The sequence below is a fragment of the Lycium ferocissimum genome, chromosome 12 (assembly GCF_029784015.1).
Source record: "Lycium ferocissimum isolate CSIRO_LF1 chromosome 12, AGI_CSIRO_Lferr_CH_V1, whole genome shotgun sequence".
NCBI classification, from domain to species: Eukaryota; Viridiplantae; Streptophyta; class Magnoliopsida; order Solanales; family Solanaceae; genus Lycium; species Lycium ferocissimum.
In genome coordinates, this window is record NC_081353.1 from 50,311,361 (window position 1) to 50,331,299 (window position 19,939).

General features: G+C 33.9%; 2 protein-coding genes across 5 annotated transcripts; one reads left to right on the forward strand and one right to left on the reverse strand.

Annotated features, from left to right (window-relative positions):
• Positions 1-384: 384 nt before the first annotated feature.
• Positions 385-4,880, forward strand: LOC132040009 (probable cinnamyl alcohol dehydrogenase 1). Of its 4 annotated transcripts, none has more exons than XM_059430600.1 (7): positions 385-521; positions 2,800-2,898; positions 3,135-3,248; positions 3,399-3,629; positions 3,750-4,035; positions 4,141-4,291; positions 4,377-4,880. In XM_059430600.1, the coding sequence occupies exons 2-7, from the start codon at positions 2,810-2,812 to the stop codon at positions 4,571-4,573; spliced, it is 1,068 nt and encodes a 355-aa protein (XP_059286583.1). In that variant the 5' UTR covers positions 385-521; positions 2,800-2,809; the 3' UTR covers positions 4,574-4,880. The 4 variants fall into 4 exon arrangements, with proteins under 4 accessions (XP_059286583.1, XP_059286584.1, XP_059286582.1 ...); XM_059430601.1 differs by having other exon boundaries at positions 3,140-3,248; XM_059430599.1 differs by lacking the exon at positions 385-521 and adding an exon at positions 2,687-2,709.
• Positions 4,881-16,695: 11,815 nt separating this feature from the next.
• Positions 16,696-19,457, reverse strand: LOC132039830 (AAA-ATPase At5g57480). Its single transcript, XM_059430360.1, has one exon. The coding sequence runs from the start codon at positions 18,506-18,508 to the stop codon at positions 16,964-16,966; it is 1,545 nt and encodes a 514-aa protein (XP_059286343.1). The 5' UTR covers positions 18,509-19,457; the 3' UTR covers positions 16,696-16,963.
• Between the last annotated feature and the right edge of the window lie 482 nt (positions 19,458-19,939).

The window sequence follows — 19,939 nt, forward strand, 5'->3', positions numbered from 1 at the left end:
ACTTAAGAATACATTGACTGAAAGGGTAATTTGACTAAATTATCCTTATTTATTCCTTAAAAAAATCTCAATTTTATTACTATCTTTTTCACAATATTAATCTCTCACCACATTTATTGAGTAAGGCTAAATATGAAAACTAAAGATTGATTATGTCTTAATTTCCTAAAATGACAACTATCTTGATCATCTATTTTTAGTACGGACTACAAATAAAGTGGACCTAAAAGCAGGATTATGCGGTAAAAGTTTTGTTGCTGTATTTTGAAAGTGGAATAAGATTATAAATAGTATAAATTCTATTTTTCATATTATAATAAGATCCAATTTTTATTTTTTACTGCTCCAAGCTAACATTATGAATATGGTCTGAGATGTGCCAAGTAAATAGGAGGCCCGCAATACAATAAAATCCGGACCGACTTATGTGATGAGTAACTTTTCCATTTTTCATTTGCACTAACTTTTATTTGGGGGTTGTTAGTTAGCTCTATTCTCTACCCATTCGTCTCTCCTCCCAGGTTTATTCTCTCTTCATTATGAATTTTTCGATTAATGTACAAATGATGAATGTGTATGCCACGTGTGTCAATCTGCGCCCCCCAATTTATCATAGTCTGTATTTTATCTTTCTATTGTATTCGCGCCTTGAAGAATAAGTTAAGGATCTGTTTTATGTCTCAAATTATCCGTATTGATGCTATTGTTGTATTTGTGTTTGTATTTTTTTTTAGTTTGATAGTCAATCAGAACAATTTTTATAAGGTTTTGCATTTAGAATGCAAACAACTATTTTTAGTTCCGTGAAAGACCTGAGAGGGCGACTCATAACTGAACTCATTTCCAAAGTAATATCATATTTGATTTATGTACCAAAATGATTTCATATTGCTGGTGGAGAGTCAAATAAACTACTCCTTCCCTCCCATAATAAATGTCATCTTAGCCAAATTTTTTTGTCCTATAATAAGTATCACCTTAGGAAACCAATGCATATATTGATTAGTTTTTTCCAACTTTGCCCTTGGACAAAGAAGTAGTAGTACTCTAAATGATGGTGGTTGGATTTCCAATGTCAAAAGAGGGACTACTTGTGCATGCTCTAATTATCAAGAGGAAAAAATAATTTTTTTTTTACATAAGGGTAAATTGGTAAACTTCATACTTCATCATTGATTTCTTAATATGCGTGTTTTTGGCTAAGGTGACATTTATTATGGGACGGAGGGAGTAATTTTGGCCAAGATTTTGCAAATATATCCATTTATGACTGGTGTGGGAACATTTTATCGAAAGATGATTTTCAAAGTTTGTATAGAATTTCTTGCCAGAGAGACTTTCATCAACAAATTAGGGTGACACAAAATGTAGAAACATTTTGGGATTTGAGATTTAGAAGGGGTTTCAAGATTGGGAAGTGAGTGAGTTTCAAAGTTTGATAGAATTATTTATAAGCAAGTCAATCTGGTGGATAATCCCAATGTGCGGTGGTGGGGCCCGGAAAATAATGGAGTGTACCATCTGGATTCTTTTTATGAGAAACTTTTGGTTAGGGAGGAGGTTGATTTTCCATGTAATGCAATATAGGTTCCAAGTGTGACGAAGAAGATGTGTTTCTTCACCTGGCTAGCCACTAGAGGGTGGTTTTGATAGCGGAAAATCTTAGAAAGCGGAAGGTTGTCTGATGTTGGTGTTACATGTGCAAGGAGGCGAGCGAGAATGTGGACCATTTTCTTCTACATTGCGGGTTTACCATGAGATTATGGTGGGATATGTTTAAGTGGTTTCGAACTCCTTGGCAATGCCTAGAAGTGTGAAAGTGGAGTTGTTCAGTTGGAAGAGCGGGAGAAGAAGGAGAAGACGGGGCTTGGAACGTGGTTCAACTTGCATTAATGTGGGTGGTTTGGAGAGAGAAATAGCAGAGCTTTTGAAGGAGTAGAGTCGAGTCTCTCTTAGCCAAGGAGTAGTTTCCGCTCCCGTATTCTCATTTGGTGTAAACGGAAAGTTCCTTGTAGTGTAGATGAATGGGCGGAGTTTGTAAAGAATCATATTGTGTAGATGTTTTACCTTTTGGTATATCCCTTGTATACGGCTAGTTTGGCCATGTTTATGAATAAAACTCTAACTTGATTGCAATAAATGTTATTGAAATGGAAAAAAGTTTAACTCATGTTTTTTTTCTTTTCAATTTTTTCTAAAATTTGTGTATTGTATATTTTTCGGAAAAATAAATTAAACTAAATTTGTGTTTCAGCTCTGAAAGTTGGTCAAATTTGCTATACTAAAGAATGATTTGGCGCCTTAGTTAGTGAGCGCTTACTCCCAAAGTGGGACTTCCCGATGCAAATCCAGATTAGTGGGAAGCAGGTACCACACACCTATGTTGCTCGCCAAAAAAATTGTTGCACCCGTGTCGAATCCTCCAAAAATGCACTTGTTTTAGAGGATCCGACATGCTCCTGGCAACCTTTTTAGAGAGTCCGAACAACATAGCCACACGCCGTGTGGAAAACCAAAAAAGAAAAAGAATAGATTTGGGACGGGGGAGTATGTGATTCCGTTTCTTCCAAATAAATTTAGATTGGTCCTAGAAAAGCTATAATGACATTCGACTTTATTAATCTTGTAGCCAGTTGAATGAAAATAACATGGATTTCGCGCAAATCTATGATTTGAGATTAACAAAGCTACAATGTCATACAACTTGTGGTAAAGGAATAGCAAACTTTGCAAATATACAATGCTAGGCTTCTCTGCTATTAAGATTATTCTTACTTCTGCATTGCATTCTTAATGCAGCATAGTTGAAATGACTTCTGGAAGTGCAAACGAGAATTGCCTTGGTTGGGCTGCGAGAGATCCATCTGGAGTTCTTTCACCTTATGAATTCAACCGGAGGTACATTTACAGCGTGCAAGGATTGAATGGCCTTTTGTAACGTTTCATTTTCTTTTCTTCTGCTTGTGTTTTCATCATCTGACGAGGGCTGTTCTTAGTCTCCACTTTGGATTACATGATCATTGACTAACTTTAAATGGTTGAACTTTTTTTTTTTTTTTTTTTTTTTTTTAAACTTTTGAATTATTTTAAGTCGCTGTGTTATGTTCTGCTAAATTTTCTGCTCATTACCACAGGGCAGTTGGCAGTGATGATGTTCTGCTAGACATTGCATTTTGTGGAATATGTTTCGCTGATGTTGTCTGGAGCAGGAATAAACTTGGACATTCAAAATATCCTCTAGTGCCAGGGTGCGAAGCTTGATTTCAGAAATTATTTGGTGCCAGGATACATTTTCTTTCATTTACTTATATTGTGAAATTTCTACATAGATTGGCACTGAGTAGTTATTGTCTTTATATTTCTATATTGCCTTATTTGATTTTTTTCATGATCGTCAGACATGAAATTACGGGAACTGTGAGAGAGCTTGGTACAAATGTTAAGCACTTTAAAGTTGGCGACCATGTTGGAGTTGGAACATATGTTAATTCATGCAGGGAATGTGAATATTGTAGTGATGGATTAGAAGTTCATTGTGAAAAAGGAGCAATATACACTTTCGATGGTATAGATGTGGATGGTACAGTTACTAAAGGGGGATACTCCAGTTACATTGTTGTTAATGAAAGGTTAATTTGTCCAACTCTCTGACAAATTAAGTCACTCACTCCTGATCTATTCTCTAAGTGGACCAATGGTCTTAAAAATACAGTATATAGTATACTGATATATGTTGCTTATATGTACAGGTACTGCTTTAGAATACCTGAAAATTACCCACTTGCATCTGCAGCACCTTTACTATGTGCTGGAATTACTGTTTATACTCCGATGATAAGACATAACATGAACCAACCTGGAAAATCTCTAGGTGTGGTTGGATTAGGTGGTCTAGGTCACTTAGCAGTGAAGTTTGGAAAGGCTTTTGGATTGAATGTAACAGTATTCAGTACAAGTATATCTAAAAGAGAAGAGGCGTTGAAGCTTCTTGGAGCAGACAATTTTGTAATTTCATCGGACGAACAGCAGATGACGGTATGATGTCAGCCATAAGCTTGTGGTCTACTTCTCTATGGATAAAGATATCAGAAAATGCTATAAGCTGATGTTGCTGTGATTGATCTTTTTACATTGTTGCAGGCGCTGAGTAAGTCGTTTGACTTCATTATTAACACTGCTTCTGGAGATATTCCTTTCGATCCATACTTATCGTTGTTAAAGACTGCGGGCACTCTTGTTCTGGTTGGCTTCCCAAGTGAAGTGAAATTTATTCCAGGAAACTTAATCCTCGGTATTATTTTCTATATCTGCTCACAATTTGAAGCAAGTTTGTGGTCTATATGGTGTACTCAGCTAAAATGACTCGCTTCTGGCAGGTATGAAGAGCATCGTTGGGAGTGTAACTGGTGGAACAAAGCAGACACAAGAAATGCTGGATTTCTGTGCTTCCCACAAAATTTATCCAGAGATTGAGATAGTCCCAATTCAGTATGCTAATGAAGCACTCGAAAGGTTGATAAAGAAGGATGTCAAATATCGTTTTGTAATTGATGTAGGGAACAGCCTCAAGTAAGACGGAGGAAGAGCATGTTCTCTTGCACTAAATTAAGTGTCACAAATCTCATATGAGCATTCATGTTGCTGATACACAGCTGGAAATAAAAAGAAACCTATTCCCGTTGGCGCATCAGCATAGTGTAAGTTTTTGCAATTAGATATCTTGAAGTCTTTTTGAAGGTCCAAGGTATAAGGGAATGGTATTATGCAGCTAAACTAGAGAGCATGTTCATGCTCATTTTTTGTTACTTGAGTTGTGCTTATCATTTTCTTTGTCTCTTCAGATATTACAATATTTCATACAATTATTAACTTCCATCCAACGGCATGTTTGTAGTTGCTGGTTTTATGCATTTCAATCACTTTATCTTCTCTCCAAGAATATAATTGCAAGAATGATGCTTACTTGACAAGAAATGAACTTGTCTATTTATTTGTAGGAGGCCCTAGCCCTTCTAATTCCTCTTTTTAATGGACTAGAATCCTTTGTCCTTTGGTTGCGGGCGAAATTATCCTGGGATTATAGTTTTAGGATCATAATCCTTGGACTAATTCATCCCACTTGGAGGGTTGGATAAAATAAATTTATACGTTCAATCAAATAAAGTAGTATAAATTTAATACCAAACTTAATTTTGGGATATCCCACCTTATCCTAGAAACCAAACGACCTAGAAAGTAAAATTGGTCTGTTTCAGTGACAAAATATCTATTTGTCTTTAGCTGTCAATCTCTAGTTTGTTCGATCATTTCCTAATTATCTTGATCATTTCAATTCGGTAATCAGCTATTAAACTAATTTGGTGTTTTTTCGTGGTATTTATATAATAATGTATAAAGATGTATGTACGTTGTTGTAAATTTTATATTCGCTAGCCGATGAAACTAAAACCGTGATTACGTAAGTGCAATACAGCGTGTTGGATTGTAATTTGCAGTTCGGAACCTAAATGACCCAAAAAAGAAGAAATGAACCAAAATACCCCAAGAAAAAAAATTGGTATCAAAGTACTCTTAACGCAGTAAATTACTGTGTTAAAGGACTTAATTGTAATACTCAGTTAAGTCCTTTAGCACAGTAAATTACTGTGATATACTGACTTGTATAACGCAAGAATTTCCTGCGTTATACAAGTCAATAATTCCACTGATATTTCAGTAGATTCTACTGCCCATTCGTACTTGATTTGACATAAAGTTGCATGGTGCAATAATTTGTTGTGTTATATGGTACCTTTAAACTCATTCAAACCTTATATAAAGCGAATTTTGGACGAAAGGAAAACACAAAAATTCATTCAACTTCTAAATTAGTAAAAAATGGAGGATGTTCTAACTATTAGGGTTTCTTTGTTTTGGACGGAGAAATTATTTACGAGTCTAATAGTTTTCGTTATGATATTCCCCCAAAATACAATGTTAGGTTTCCACTCAACCTAAAATATTCAAGATTACTCCAAGCCTTGTATAGTAGACTTAAAGTTAGTGGGCGAGAATTTGATTTAACTGTTATAGGGAGATATCCAATATCTTTTTCACCGCAAGGATTAGTTAGTTATGGCGTGGGGAATATCGTAGACGATTTCCTTGACTGATTATTTGAAGGTGCCGTATGATTATAGGAAATGTATCACTATGAACGTCCTTGAGATGTATGTCGAGAAGTCCCCATAAATCGTCTTGAAGTCCCAGCTAGAGCTCCTCTTGGAAGCCCCAAATAGAACTCGTTGAGAAGCCCCGTCTAGAATTCGTCGGGAAGTTCAGCCTGAAGTCGCTGATGCGGAGCCTACTCATGTTAACACTTATCCTGATATGAGTATTTATGAAGACATTTTGAGGAGTCAAATGTCTCTAGAAGCTTTAAGCCAACAATTTGATGGACAATGGTAAATATTCATTTATTATTATTATTATTATTATTATTATTATTATTGTTATTATTATTATTATTTGTATGGTAATAGTTATGTTGATCGTAATTTTTAGGGGTTATACACCTGATATGAATAATATCGGGTAGTCCTTTCAATCAGGATGGAACATCCTCAAGCTATCCAACTATTCAAAACGATGCTTCTTCCTTAAGCTTCGGTGCAGTTGATTACTATCGGTGGGTCTACTTTTTGAACATCATTATATTTGATGTTTAGTAGTTAAAATACTCTACTTTCTTGTGTAGGGAAAATTTTACACAAAATGAGCTCGTTGCGCCAAATGTGGATCATTCCTCAAACCCATGCAATGTTTATCGGTAGGTCCATTATTTTTACATTAAATAATCTATATATTTTGATGTTTGGTAGTTAATATATTTTACTTATTTTCTGTAGGAAAAGACTTTTACTGGATGGTGTTGATTATCCGAATTATATAGAATCATCATCGAGTGATAGTGACAACAAACCTAATGCGAAGGAATCAGAGGATGAAGTCCCTTTTTCAGCGAGGGAAAGTGAGGATGATATCAATCCTCAAAGTCAAGTACCATTGTTAGAATCGATGATGCAAAGTCTGTCACACCAGGATGAACTGAATTCGCAGCACCCAGTAGAGTCGATTGCCGCAAAGCCAATTTCAGCAGCAAGAACCGATGTCGAAAGGAACCCCGATTCAGTGGCATTCCAAGGAGATTCCTTATCTTGATCATTTTCAAGATCGCCTGATGCCTTTGTCTTTACTAGGGATGGGGATCATATTCGTCAAAGATTGTGGAAAGAGCCAAACGATCTTGTAAAAGAGGATATTCATATTGAAAAAGGCATGATATTCACCTTGAAAAAGTCATTGCAAAGGGCTGTTAATGATGTACTTTTAGTATTTTCAGACCGTTATGAATGATGCAATTTAATTATTTTAAGATTGTTATGAATGATGCAATTCACAAATAACTTATCTTAAAAAAAGGATAAAGACATAACAATGATAAAGCCTCGTAAAATACAATGATTAAGTTTCGTCACTTTCTGGGACGACCTCGTCATCATCGTCATTTTCATCTTCTGTCTTTACTTACTTTCTCTTCTTCATTGACTTCCCCTACTTCATCTTCATCATACACATTGTAGTCTAGATCCCAACTATCATCATTAGGAGCACTTGCTTGGTTTACGCAACAATATGACACTCCACAATCTAATGTTTGTGTTAAATATTTTGGAAGGCCTATTCATTCTTGAATGACTGGAAAAACTGGATAACAAGAATCTCCAAGAAGATTTTTATTTTCTAACAGTTTCCAATGCTCTTATTCATCCGCTCAACCAAAGTTAAGATCGTCCAAAGCAAGATACATGTCTAATGTTTTTTTGCATTTCTAAAATTTCTTTCATCAAGTGTTGGATGACTAGCGGTTCATCCTTGAAATTGGAGGTTTGAAATGTAGCCGACAATGCTTGTGGCACAACCAAATTATGCCAACGACATAATACCTCATAATCACGCCTTTTCGAATATAAGTCATTGGGGCTTTTCACCCCAAATTCGAACTCCATCAGGTTTTGATGAGTGTGCATCGCCCTCAATGATGTGTCCAACAACTTTTAAATCAACATGGATACAGAGAGGTTGATTTTCAAAGGGCCGAACAACACCATACCATTTTTCATCTGATAAATCTATGTAATATCCTAATATATCTATTCCAAAATAAGATTCAATTGTGTTTGTTTCTGTCCGCCCATGGGGATTCCTTGAGCTACCTTCTCCTTTTTGTTTATTTCTAAACCAACTATTGAATGTAACATTTCTAGGCATTCTGAAAATTTGAGTTTTTTTTTACCTCAATGAATACAATTATCGTTGTGTTTATAACGTCATAAATCCACCATGTGTAACGCATCTAAAATTAGCGCTATATAGGTGTGTCATATAAAGTGGTCAAATGTGTGCATTGTTAATCAGTGTTGTCATTTATAAACGTCATAAATCCACTATTCATATCGCATCTAAAATTGGCGCTATATAGGTGTTTCATATAAAGTGGTCAAATGTGTGCATTGTGTTGTCATTCATAAACGTCATAAATTCACCAGGCATAACGCATCTAAAATTGGTGATATATAGGTGTGTCATATAAAGTGGTCAAACGCCTGCATTGTGTTGTCAATCAGTGTTGTCATTCAGAATTGTCATAAATCCACCATGCATAACGCATGTAAAATCAGTGTAATATAAGTGTGTCATATAAATTTGTCAAACACGTGCATTATGTTGTTAATTAGAGCTGTCATTCAGAAACATCATAAATCCACCATGCATAACGCATGTAAAATCAGCGTTATATAGAAATAAAGTATCAGCGAGTGTTACATAACGTAATTGACGAATAACTAGCAACCACACAAAATCGAGTCACTATGTCATTGTTTAACCAATTTTAAAATATTAGTCGTATTACATCGTTCTATCCAGGAGACATATTCGAAGCAATGACATGGGAGTGGGGTGGCGATTTTGAATACTCGAATAACCCGAACGAGAGATACAATCAACGTTACAACAATACAATGACAGATGAGTGGAATTGGCATGTTAGAGAAGCTGCAGCACTGGAACAAAATTTGAGGACATTTGGACTTAAACACCCAAAAAGTCGTGCTACATCAATGCCTCATAGCACTCCACAAGAGTTGAATTTTTCTCTTAATAGTTTTCGCGAAGAGAACAACCGAATGCAAGTACGTTGCATTAGGGTTGGATATAGTCGAAATGGTTACGTCACATCCAAGTTGGACTCAGACAGTGAGATTGCCGATGATGGTAATTTTAGATGATATTATTAATAATTATTTTAAATAAAGTAGGTGGGTCATAGTCATGATCCCACAACCTATTGAGTTTGATACCTATATAAGTAGTATTTTGCTTCTTAGTAAACTACTAAAAATTCAATGTCGAATAGTAGAAATGTAGATTGGTTGGCATTTTTTTCCAAAGGAACTGAATAACAGTGGTGATGACAGCTCAAATCATAGCAGCTATTCCGGTGATTCCTCAACCGATAACAGTGAATTCGTGCTAGACGATTTCAAGCTCCCACCTTTTAATAGAGTATAATGACAATTTTCGCGAGCTAAAACATTCGGATCCACGTGAATATTATTGTGGTTTATGTCGCGAATGGGCATATAGGTATGCCGAATCACAACGTCTTGATCGTGACTTGAAAAATCTCAACGCTCCAATCTCAACAAGATTCTCAATGAGCATGCCTCGAACTGATCAAGATTAATCTTGCGAGCTTGCAGTAAAGAGGATTAGGAAAGAGAACAACCAAATGCTAGCACAACGTTGTAGATTTTACATGCTCAAGTTGGCTGAAGAACAAGCATCATCAACCGATAGGGGAATAACATCTACAGAAAGCAGATTTGTCTTTAGAAACCCCAGATATTTATTTGAGGACGATATCGACAACTTCAAATCTGAAGATTAAGAATATTGTGATTTTAATTATATTTTAAATTTATGATGATGTCAATAATTAGAAGAATATTAGTATGTTTAGTATTGTGTTGGAATTGGCAAACATTATATACATAAATACAAAGTGCAACGATTTAAATTTTTATAGAAAACACAAATAAGCTACTACATAAAACGTGACGATGACATAATACATTAGAAAAACCACAGCAAATGCATAATACATAAAAAGTTAAACTACTAAAAATAAAAACAAACTACATAGGAAATAATAAACCTAGCCGATAATGCAACATTTCAAAATTACAAACAACAACAAGAGACCACAAATCATCCTCCAAAATTTCACTTTCTCTTTCAAAGCATTTGTCTCGAGTTGAGAGTCTCTAATATTATCCTTGAAAAAACTCTTATTTTCTTCCCATTCTTTTAGCAACATCTCCAGAAGTTCAATTTTTTCTAGAGCTTTCCTAAATTGACACTGCAAATCAAACTTTACGGTATCTACATTGCTTTGTGAAGTCGCGATATCTCCAGCAATCGGTGCCTTTTTAAACTTCGGCGCCACCGTTTTATCCATGGGAACTCGATCTTCCCACCAAAAATATGAGCACCCACCATTTTCCTAATAAAATAACAAATAAAAAATAAGTTTTGTAAAGTAGAAAATGTAGACAGTGACAAAAATTCTATAAAAAGTTGCAAAATAAACTTACTTTGGGCACTTTACAACTCCAAAAACAACGGCCCGAATTTTCTTGGGTCCTTGATATTTTGAGCCGTCAATAACATATGTGGGGTTCTACAGCATGAAATGATGATTCGGAATTTTGAGACATGATTTATGGGGGGTAAAGTATGGCAAAAGAGTGAAAAATGGAGGAGAACGGAGAAGTGATGGAAGATGAAGGTTCTGCCCTAGTTTTTTTTTTTTACTTGTATAACGTAGGAAATTCTTGCATTGTACAAGTAACTTGTATAACGCAATAATTTACTACGCTAAAGGACCTAACCGAGTCGTTACAGTTAAGTCCTTTAACGCAATAATTTACTTCGTTAAGGGTACTTTGGTACTAGCCATTTTTCTTAGGGTATTTTGGTTGATTTCTTCTTATTCTGGGTCATTTTTGTGCTGGACTCCTGCAATTTGTGCAAATCTCCCTTTATACAGCCTTCAAAGGTTTGTACTATCAGATTTATGCAACTAATTATATTTAATCTCGATGTATCTTGTTCTTTAAGAATAATAATCCCTTTAATATTTTCTTTCTCTACCACTTATATCTTCTGATAAATAAATCAAACTATGTCGTATTAATATTTAAAATTTTGTATCTAGTCAATTTACATCAGTTTAAGTGAAATGCAGTAATATAAAGTTAGCATACATTTTTTAATTTCATATAGACAGTTACACATATACGTTAAATTTAATGAAAAAGACTTAGGCCTCATTTGTTATTACTAATATTAAGGCGTTTGAATTTGAATACACATCTAAATGTTACGATGTGCATTAAGGCCTCATTTGTTTTTATTTAATGGGAATATTAATCTTAATCATTCAAATGTTAACCAATAAGTCTAATTATTTTGTAGATCTGAATTTTAATCGTAATTGTTGGGTGTTGTACATGCGTGCCAATTGCCCAATTTTAAACAAGTAGACATCACCTTTTTGTTTAAGTAGACATCACCTTTTTGTTTACTTTAAGTGAGCGTTTGGCCATAAAAATTATTCACTTTTTTCCGAAATTTTTTTTTTCACTTTTTTTACTTTTAGCGTTTGGCCATAAAAATTATTCACTTTTTTCCGGAGTTGTATTCCGGAATACCAAAAACAAGAAAAACTTGTTTTTCAAAATTTTTTCACTTTTTTACACTATATTTCACCAAAAACTACAATTTCAAAAACTATGGCCAAACACAACTCCAACTTCAAAAATTCCAAAAAAAGTGAAAAAGTTTTTGGTATTTATGGCCAAACGGCACCTAAATCAAACAAGTCCATGCCTAATGTAAATTCACTTTGTGGAAAATATGGAGTTAATTCATATCAAGACATGAATAGCACTAAAAATCGAACCTCAAATATGTTACCAACTTTATATAATCTAATTTTTTTTGGAAAACCGATTGGTATAAAGTACTTGGTCTTAAGAAAGTGGTCCACACAAAAGATCAAAGTCCAAAAGATTCTTTTAACATTGATGCTATTAGAAAAAGAAAAATGGGAAAAGGATAAAAAATATCCTCTACTTTGAAAAAAAGCTAAAAATATCTTCCATTATAAATTTGGTTAAAAAATACCCCTTCCTTCATCAAAGTTTTCAAATATACCCCTCTTAACGAAAATTTCCAGCATAACCCGATTTCATTTTTAATCCCGCTCCATTTAAACCCGATCCAACTAAATAAAAACCTCATGTGGGTTACCCGCTCCTGTGCCTAGTGGCTCCAGATGTAGGATTCGAGAACAGATTAATCGCATATGGATTTTTTATGTAGTTGGGTCGGGTTTAAAAATGAAATCGGGTAATATTGAGATTTTCGTTAAAATAAGGGTATATTTGAAAACTTTAATGACGGGAGAGGTACTTTTGATCCAAATTTATAATGAAGGATATTTTTAGCTCTTTTCTCAAAGTAGAGGGGCAGTTTTGACCCGTTTCCCAAGAAAAATTGCTCCATATAATTATTTTACAAAATAATTTGACATTAATAAAAATTATAGTGCTTGGGCCCCTTGCTAACCTTCACTAGTTATAAAAATATATATTGTTATTGTTAGGTGGCTTCGATTAGACAGAGCAATTTGGTAAACCAAAAGATGATTGAACTTATCCCTAATTGGCACAAGGAGACAACATGGATATATTTGTAGTCATAATTGAAGTTATTATTTTTGTACATATGCATGAAAAAGGACCTTTACCTACATAATTTATTCTACGGACAAATCCAAACCTGACTTCAACATGTGGCATAAGAAAAAACATTGATTAAAATAATTACACTAAAGGGGGATCCATTAGGCCCCTAGAAGTTGTTTAAAATCCGACTGTCATCATCCAATTATTCTTCTCTTATTTCTACTTCTTTAATTACTCCAAATCAGACCGCATTATTTTGACCTGAAATTATGTCACTTTTTTGCCAAGGAGGATTAACTCAACGGCGAATATGGAGTTAGGTTTAGTCCAGATAAGAATTGTTTAATAAAAAAACATCTCAAAAATTAGCCACATCTAGAATTATGAAAAATATATAGAATTACAGTTATGATTTTGCAAAACCATCAGTCAAATGAATGAAATAATTGAAATACATTATTGAAGCAACATGTAAAAGACTAACTAATGACATGTATTAGACTACTAATGCAGTATACCGTAGAAAGTAAAAACAAAAGATGACTAATATTTCATGTTTTGTAGAATATAACACAGAGACCATGAATCTCAAAAAGAACCAGACATAACAAAAAGAAGTAAAATAAAAACATACAACAATAACATACTCAATATAATCTCACCATGGATAGAGATGCAGGAAGGAAGTACGATTTACGCCGCACGCACCTTACCCCGCTTTGGGAGGTAGGTTCGTTTCGATAATATAAAAACATAAATTGAACAAAAATATTAGTATGTAATAGATAGCCTTCAACGTCAAAACAATTTTTTTTTCCTAAGAAAAACAAACTGTGGGCCATGGTTAGGGATAAGATTAATTTTTAAAATTCGCGGGTTTGTAAACACTATTATATTTTTAAATACCATTATTTTCACTTGAACAAAATCTTTAAGCAGCACTTTAATAAGTTCATCAAGATTTTTACCTTGTTGTAATCAATTCCAAAATGTGCATAGTCTCGGTTGGATTAGTTACTTTTTGGTGGAGTAATGATTATTTATCATAGTGGTATCTTAATTCATTTTAAATTGAATGCCCAAATCTTTTTATTTAGGCAAAAGATCATGTCAACTTTTTGTATATGGTAAAAATCGGATATAAGCAAGACCGGTGAGACGGGGGACCGAAGATAAGAAGAGACAGGTATGATCACCGAGTCTTCCCTTAGAACTAGTGATATTGTACCGGCTGCGGTTGACCTGAGAAAAGTGAATCGAATTTGTTTGGTCGGGTATCACCGGACCAAACTCCGCATCACAGCCAGTCCAGTTTCAGCATGACCGAGTTGATCGTGGCCGTTGGTCCGGTTTCAGCATGACCGAGTTGATCGTGGCCGTTAGTCCGGTTAATCAGTTATAAAATCGCCACGCGTCAACATCGTTCTCACACGTTGTACCGACGACCGTACGGGTGTCGACCGTACGCCCAACCTTATCCTTTAGGGTTTACTTTATTCTGAAAAAAGGCTTTATGTTGTATGCAAGGCTCATAAGGCAAAACTATAAATAGGAGGCATTTCCCTACTTTTAAGGGTTAGCTTTTTCAAGATCAAGAATATTGTAATAGAAATTATATATTGAAGCTCTCTCTCCTTTGGTCCGAATCAGTGCCATTTTATGCTTATTCTTCTAATATAGTTGGCTTAATTATAAACATTTGTATCCTGATTCGAATTACTAACGCATATGTGTTCACATACACATGCTATAACACGCAAATCTATAATTATTTCCTATAAACCCAAAATAGATTAAAGTTCATCCACATATCCTATAACTCACTTACAAATTCAATTGATTACCTAAATTTGGGGTAAACATTTTTAAACAAGAAAACCCCATTTAATGCATTAAAATCAAAAGATACTCTTTTGAATTCTGTTTTCCTTACCTATTCTATTATCGAAGAACATGAAGCTGACATGTTAATCAGATGATCTATTTATGCTTTATAAAATACATGTAACTTTTCAATGAAAACCAAATGACCTTTAGTTTGATTGAAAGAGTACTCATTTCAATAGGAATATGCTTTCCAAAAACATGTTTACAGTTATATTATTCATTTATATAAAGTAAAATAAAAAAGTTAGATAGATTAAGGAGTGGGTGGTATGAATTTAAATTTTCTCACGTTAGATTGGTCGAATATTTCGCAAAATAAGTAATTTAAAAATCATAAAAATGACTTTTTCGATAGAGGTAAGAAAACTAGCTGGCATTCCATGTGTATTGTATCCTTCCACCCTCCAAACATTCCACCCTCACCCTTAGTGTTTGCCTGATAATATATAAATAACTTTTAAATAATATTTTTTGCTTACTTAACAAAAATAAGAAAATAAGTAAGGACCCGTTTGGACATAATCCTTTTCTCCTTTTATTCAAAAAGTATTTTTAAAATTATGTTTAATTACACATTACAATGATTTTTTGGTTATTTGAAGATGAGTTTTTCAAGTAAATTTTTTCCCGTTCACAAAGCTTCAACTTTTTATAAGTGAAATAACATGTCCAAACACAACTTCAACTTCTACTTCAAGTATCATTTTTTAACTTCAACTTCTAAGGAGCCGTTTGGACATCATTTGAAATCATGATATGAAATCAATGATGATTTGAAGTTTAGGTTTTATTTAGACATGCGATTTGGATTATTTAAGTTTGTATTTTTTTTATAGACATAAAAACCCCACAAATTGTGAAAACTATCAAAATTTTCTCAATTCTTACACAATCTTTCCAACTGAGCAAATAATAGTTCATAACAAAATTAATACGCTACTAAAAGGTCTTTCTAAAAAATACAACATCAATTGATCGAATTGTAGTTCAATAAAAAGAAAAATTGAACAGGAATTACAGTATAATTATTCTTTAGTATAATCCCCTCACATTGTATGGACAAAAGTAAATTTGTTATAAATATGCTACCAACTTACTGATATTTTAATATTTGATGTAAATGGTTGGTAAATGTATCTACCAACTAATAATTTTTTTTACAAAATATAAACTTATGAGTCAAATTTTACATTAAAAAACTTTGAAATCATGATTTGGAATCTCAAATCATACCTTTCTAGAGAATTTGAGATTAAAGTTGAAATTTTGTGCAAATTGCATAAACAAACACTATTCGAAACTAAATATAAAATCATGATATGAAGTTAAAGTTGAAATTTTGTCTGTTGCATAAACAAACATTGATTTGAAATTAAATATGAAATCATGATTTCATATCGCATGGCCAAATGCCTACGAATACTACTCTTTTCAAATATCACTCAATTCATGTCCAAGTGCCTAAAAACAAAATCACTTATTCTCTAAAAGAATATTTTCCATTGTACCGAACCCATCCTAAACCTTGTATTGTCATCAAGGTTTTGGATGGAGGGAGTAAGTAACTTTCATTGCCAAAACTCCAAAAGAAACATGTCCTTTTCAAAATGATTGAAAGGAAAATTATAGTAAAAGGATTGGCAACTTAAATTCCAAATTCCCCAATCAGAAAGTACATCAACCCCATGTGCTTCAATGTTCACTTGATCACATCCTAGCCAGCTAACAAAATTAAAATTATGGCATCAAAGAGATGCACATCTTATGGATCATTATCACGTTATTATCACATCATTACTTGAGAGTATTATTAATTCAAGCAAACAGTTGCATGTGGACGAAATATGAAACTCATAATAATGCTAGTGTAACCATTCCCAGAGCGACAAATATGAACTAACAGAACCAAACACTCCACATGTAAATCCACAACTCATACTTCGGTTTGGTTCCATTATTTTGCAAGTTCCAAAATAGATTTAAACTTATATCAAAAGCAATATAGAACAATGCAATTTTCTTACAGTCATTTCATTTGGCCTTTTCCCAACCCCAAGTCCCTACCTTCTTTCACAAAAATTTCACTGTCATGATAGTAAATAATGTACCCTTCAAACAGCAAACTTTCTAGTCTCTTTTTTTCTCCCTATTCTCTTCCTCTCCACAAAGATTTAAAGAATCAAAAATTCTCATTTTTGTTTTAACCTTGTAGTAGTATTACACTAAAGTACCTTTTCATCATCATTTGCATCATGACCTCCTTTTTCTTCCTTGTCACATTTTGCTTCCAACAATTGATCACCACCTTCTTTAGGACTCTCAACTAATGCCCTTTTCTCTTGCTCTTCATCCTCCACCCTTGATTTTACTGCATTACTATTATTAGTATTCCTCTCAGCCCTTATCTTCAATGCTTCCAACAATTCCAAAACTGCCTTGTCTTTATTCCTCCTGTTCTTGATTAACACTTCACTTATATCAGCTGGTGTCATTTCAGCCTTCTCAATAACCTTCTCCAATTGCACCAATATTTTCTCCTCCACATCATCTTCGTCGTATCCCAAGTAATTCTTCAAAAGAATTTTCAACGCCGCGAAGGAAGAGTAGCTCATGTGGATATGCATGTCCATTCGTCCGCTCCTCAATAAAGCCGGATCAAGCTTCTCAATGTGGTTCGTCGTGAACACGAATATCCTCTCACTCCCACAACACGACCACAATCCATCAGTAAAATTTAATAAACCCGAAAGTGTTATAGTATTCCCACCATTTTCTTCACCGCTCCCTGGTGGTGAAGAAACATTGTAGTTGTTGCTATTGTTCACTCCACTACTAGTAGTATTATTTTTCCTATTAGTCAGATTGATAGAACAATCAATATCCTCAATGACAATAATAGACTTTGAACTAGTCTTCATCAACAACTTCCTCAACTCGGAATTTGTGTGCACCTCGGTTAATTCAAGATCATATATATCATAACCAAGAAAATTAGCCATAGCAGCAATCATACTAGACTTGCCTGTCCCGGGCGGGCCGTATAGCAAATAACCCCTTTTCCAGGCCCGGCCCGTTCTCTGATAAAAAGATTCTCCATTCGCAAAATCCAATAAATCATCCATAATCTCGGACTTTTTCTCAGGGTCCATAGCAAGTGTAGCGAAGGTACTGGGATGTTTAAAGGGTACCGATTCCCAAGGATGTCCTCGGGAATCGAGTGACCCTCCACGTGAATTAGTATACAACAACCTATCTTGATTTTTCCTTCTTATTTCATTAGCTCTTTCCATGACAAAATCAAGATAAGATGTTAATACAATAGCCTTATCTTTTTTCCTAGCACGTAACAAGAAACCTCTTTTTTCTTCAGGCAATGGACGCCAAGAAAATGTTTGAGAATTTCTTGGGGTAACTATATGTTCCCACAAGACCTTAACGCCGTTATATGTATCAATTAACGAGTCGTTATTTGATAACCCGAATGTAATGTTGCTGGAATTGAGGCCCCTTGTGAGAGACAAACGGTTACCAGTTATGGAAGCAGAGCTGCTTAAGTAGAGCTGAACAGCGTTATAAAGTTCGTTGGTGTTAACACCATCAATCTCCGTTATGTCGTAGTAACAGTAAGCTGAAAACCAGCTAAAGATTCTATGCATGAATTTGAGAATAGCGTAGCGGAGTTCTGGTGGGAACACTGCACTAAGGAGGCTTTGACTGAATGCCCAAATACCCATCATTGATGCTAATGTTGTCCAATACTCTCTCATCCTTAAACCCTTTTTGTTTCAAGAAACAAAAATGTGGTTTCTTGAAAAAATGGAGATTTAGGAAAATAATCACAACTTCTTGATGGGGTTTTTGGAATCTTGGAGAAACAATGAGAAATCTTGGAAAGTGGGTCTAAAAAGTAAAAAGAAGAGATAGATTACTATTTTTTTTCGCTTATAGAAAAAATGGAGATAAGGGAAAATTTGATTGGGTTTTGAAATCTTGGAGAAACAATGAGGAATCTTGAAAAGGGCGTTTAAAAGGTGAAGGGGCTTGAAAATCTTGAAAAATGAGTGCAAAAGGTGAACAGAAGAGATTGAAGTTTCTTCTATTTTTTTTCACTTATAGAAAAATGGAGCTCTTTTTGGAAAATAATCACAAAAATTTCTTCCTATACTGATAAATTCTACTTGGATGTAAGAAAATTTTGATGGGGTTTTGGAATCTTGGAGAAACAATGAGGAATCTTGGAGAAAAAAAAAAGTCTTGAAAATCTTGAAGAAAAAAATGAGAATTCTTAAAAAGGAAGGGTCTTGAAAATCTTGAAGAAAAAATCAGAACTCTTGAAAAGGGAGGGGTCTTGAAAATCTTGAAGAAATAATGAGAATTCTTGAAAAAGTAAGGGTCTTGAAAATCTTGAAAAAGGAGTCTAAAAAGTGAAGAGAAGAGAGATTCAAGTTTTTTCTTCTACTTTTTTTTTTTTGTTTTGTTTTTTTTGTTTTTTTAACTTGCTACGCTTATAGAGGGAAGTATTAATGGGTTCTTGAGAAAAGGGGATTTTGTTCAGAGGATTAAATTAAAGAAAGAGGAAAAAGGAGTCTGAAAAGGTGGAAGCTTTTTTGTGTTGAGTAGAGAGAGTTTGCTGGCAATGACTAATTATCATGACATTACAGTATGAGAAAGAGGAGCACAAGTTATCAGAGATACTCTGTTAGTCAGTCACAAACTCACATTACATGTGAAGAGGTTTGCCTGGATATATAATTTTTGAAATTTGTAATTTAAATAAATTATTAAGAAAATAAATTATTGTAATTATTGTAATTTTTTGAAATTAAGTTATTACTGTACTAAATATGAAAAGATATAATTCCTTTTTCAGATGGATTAAAAAGGAAAAAAATTACATAAAATGAGACAGGTTAGATTGATTAAAAAGGAAAAATAATTACTCCCACCACTTTCAATATAGACGAATTTATAAATAAGAAAAGACATCATTTTTAGATTGATTAAAAAGGAAAAAATACTACTCTCTTCATTTCAATATAAATGAATATCATAAAATTTAAAGACATATTAATTAACTTTTTCTTTTCTAAAATTGCTCTTTTCGTTAATGGGTTTGTCAAAAATTTCAACATTGACTATATCTTGTTTGAAGAAAAATTTGGAAAGAAACAATAGGATTATATTGATAAATTACTCTT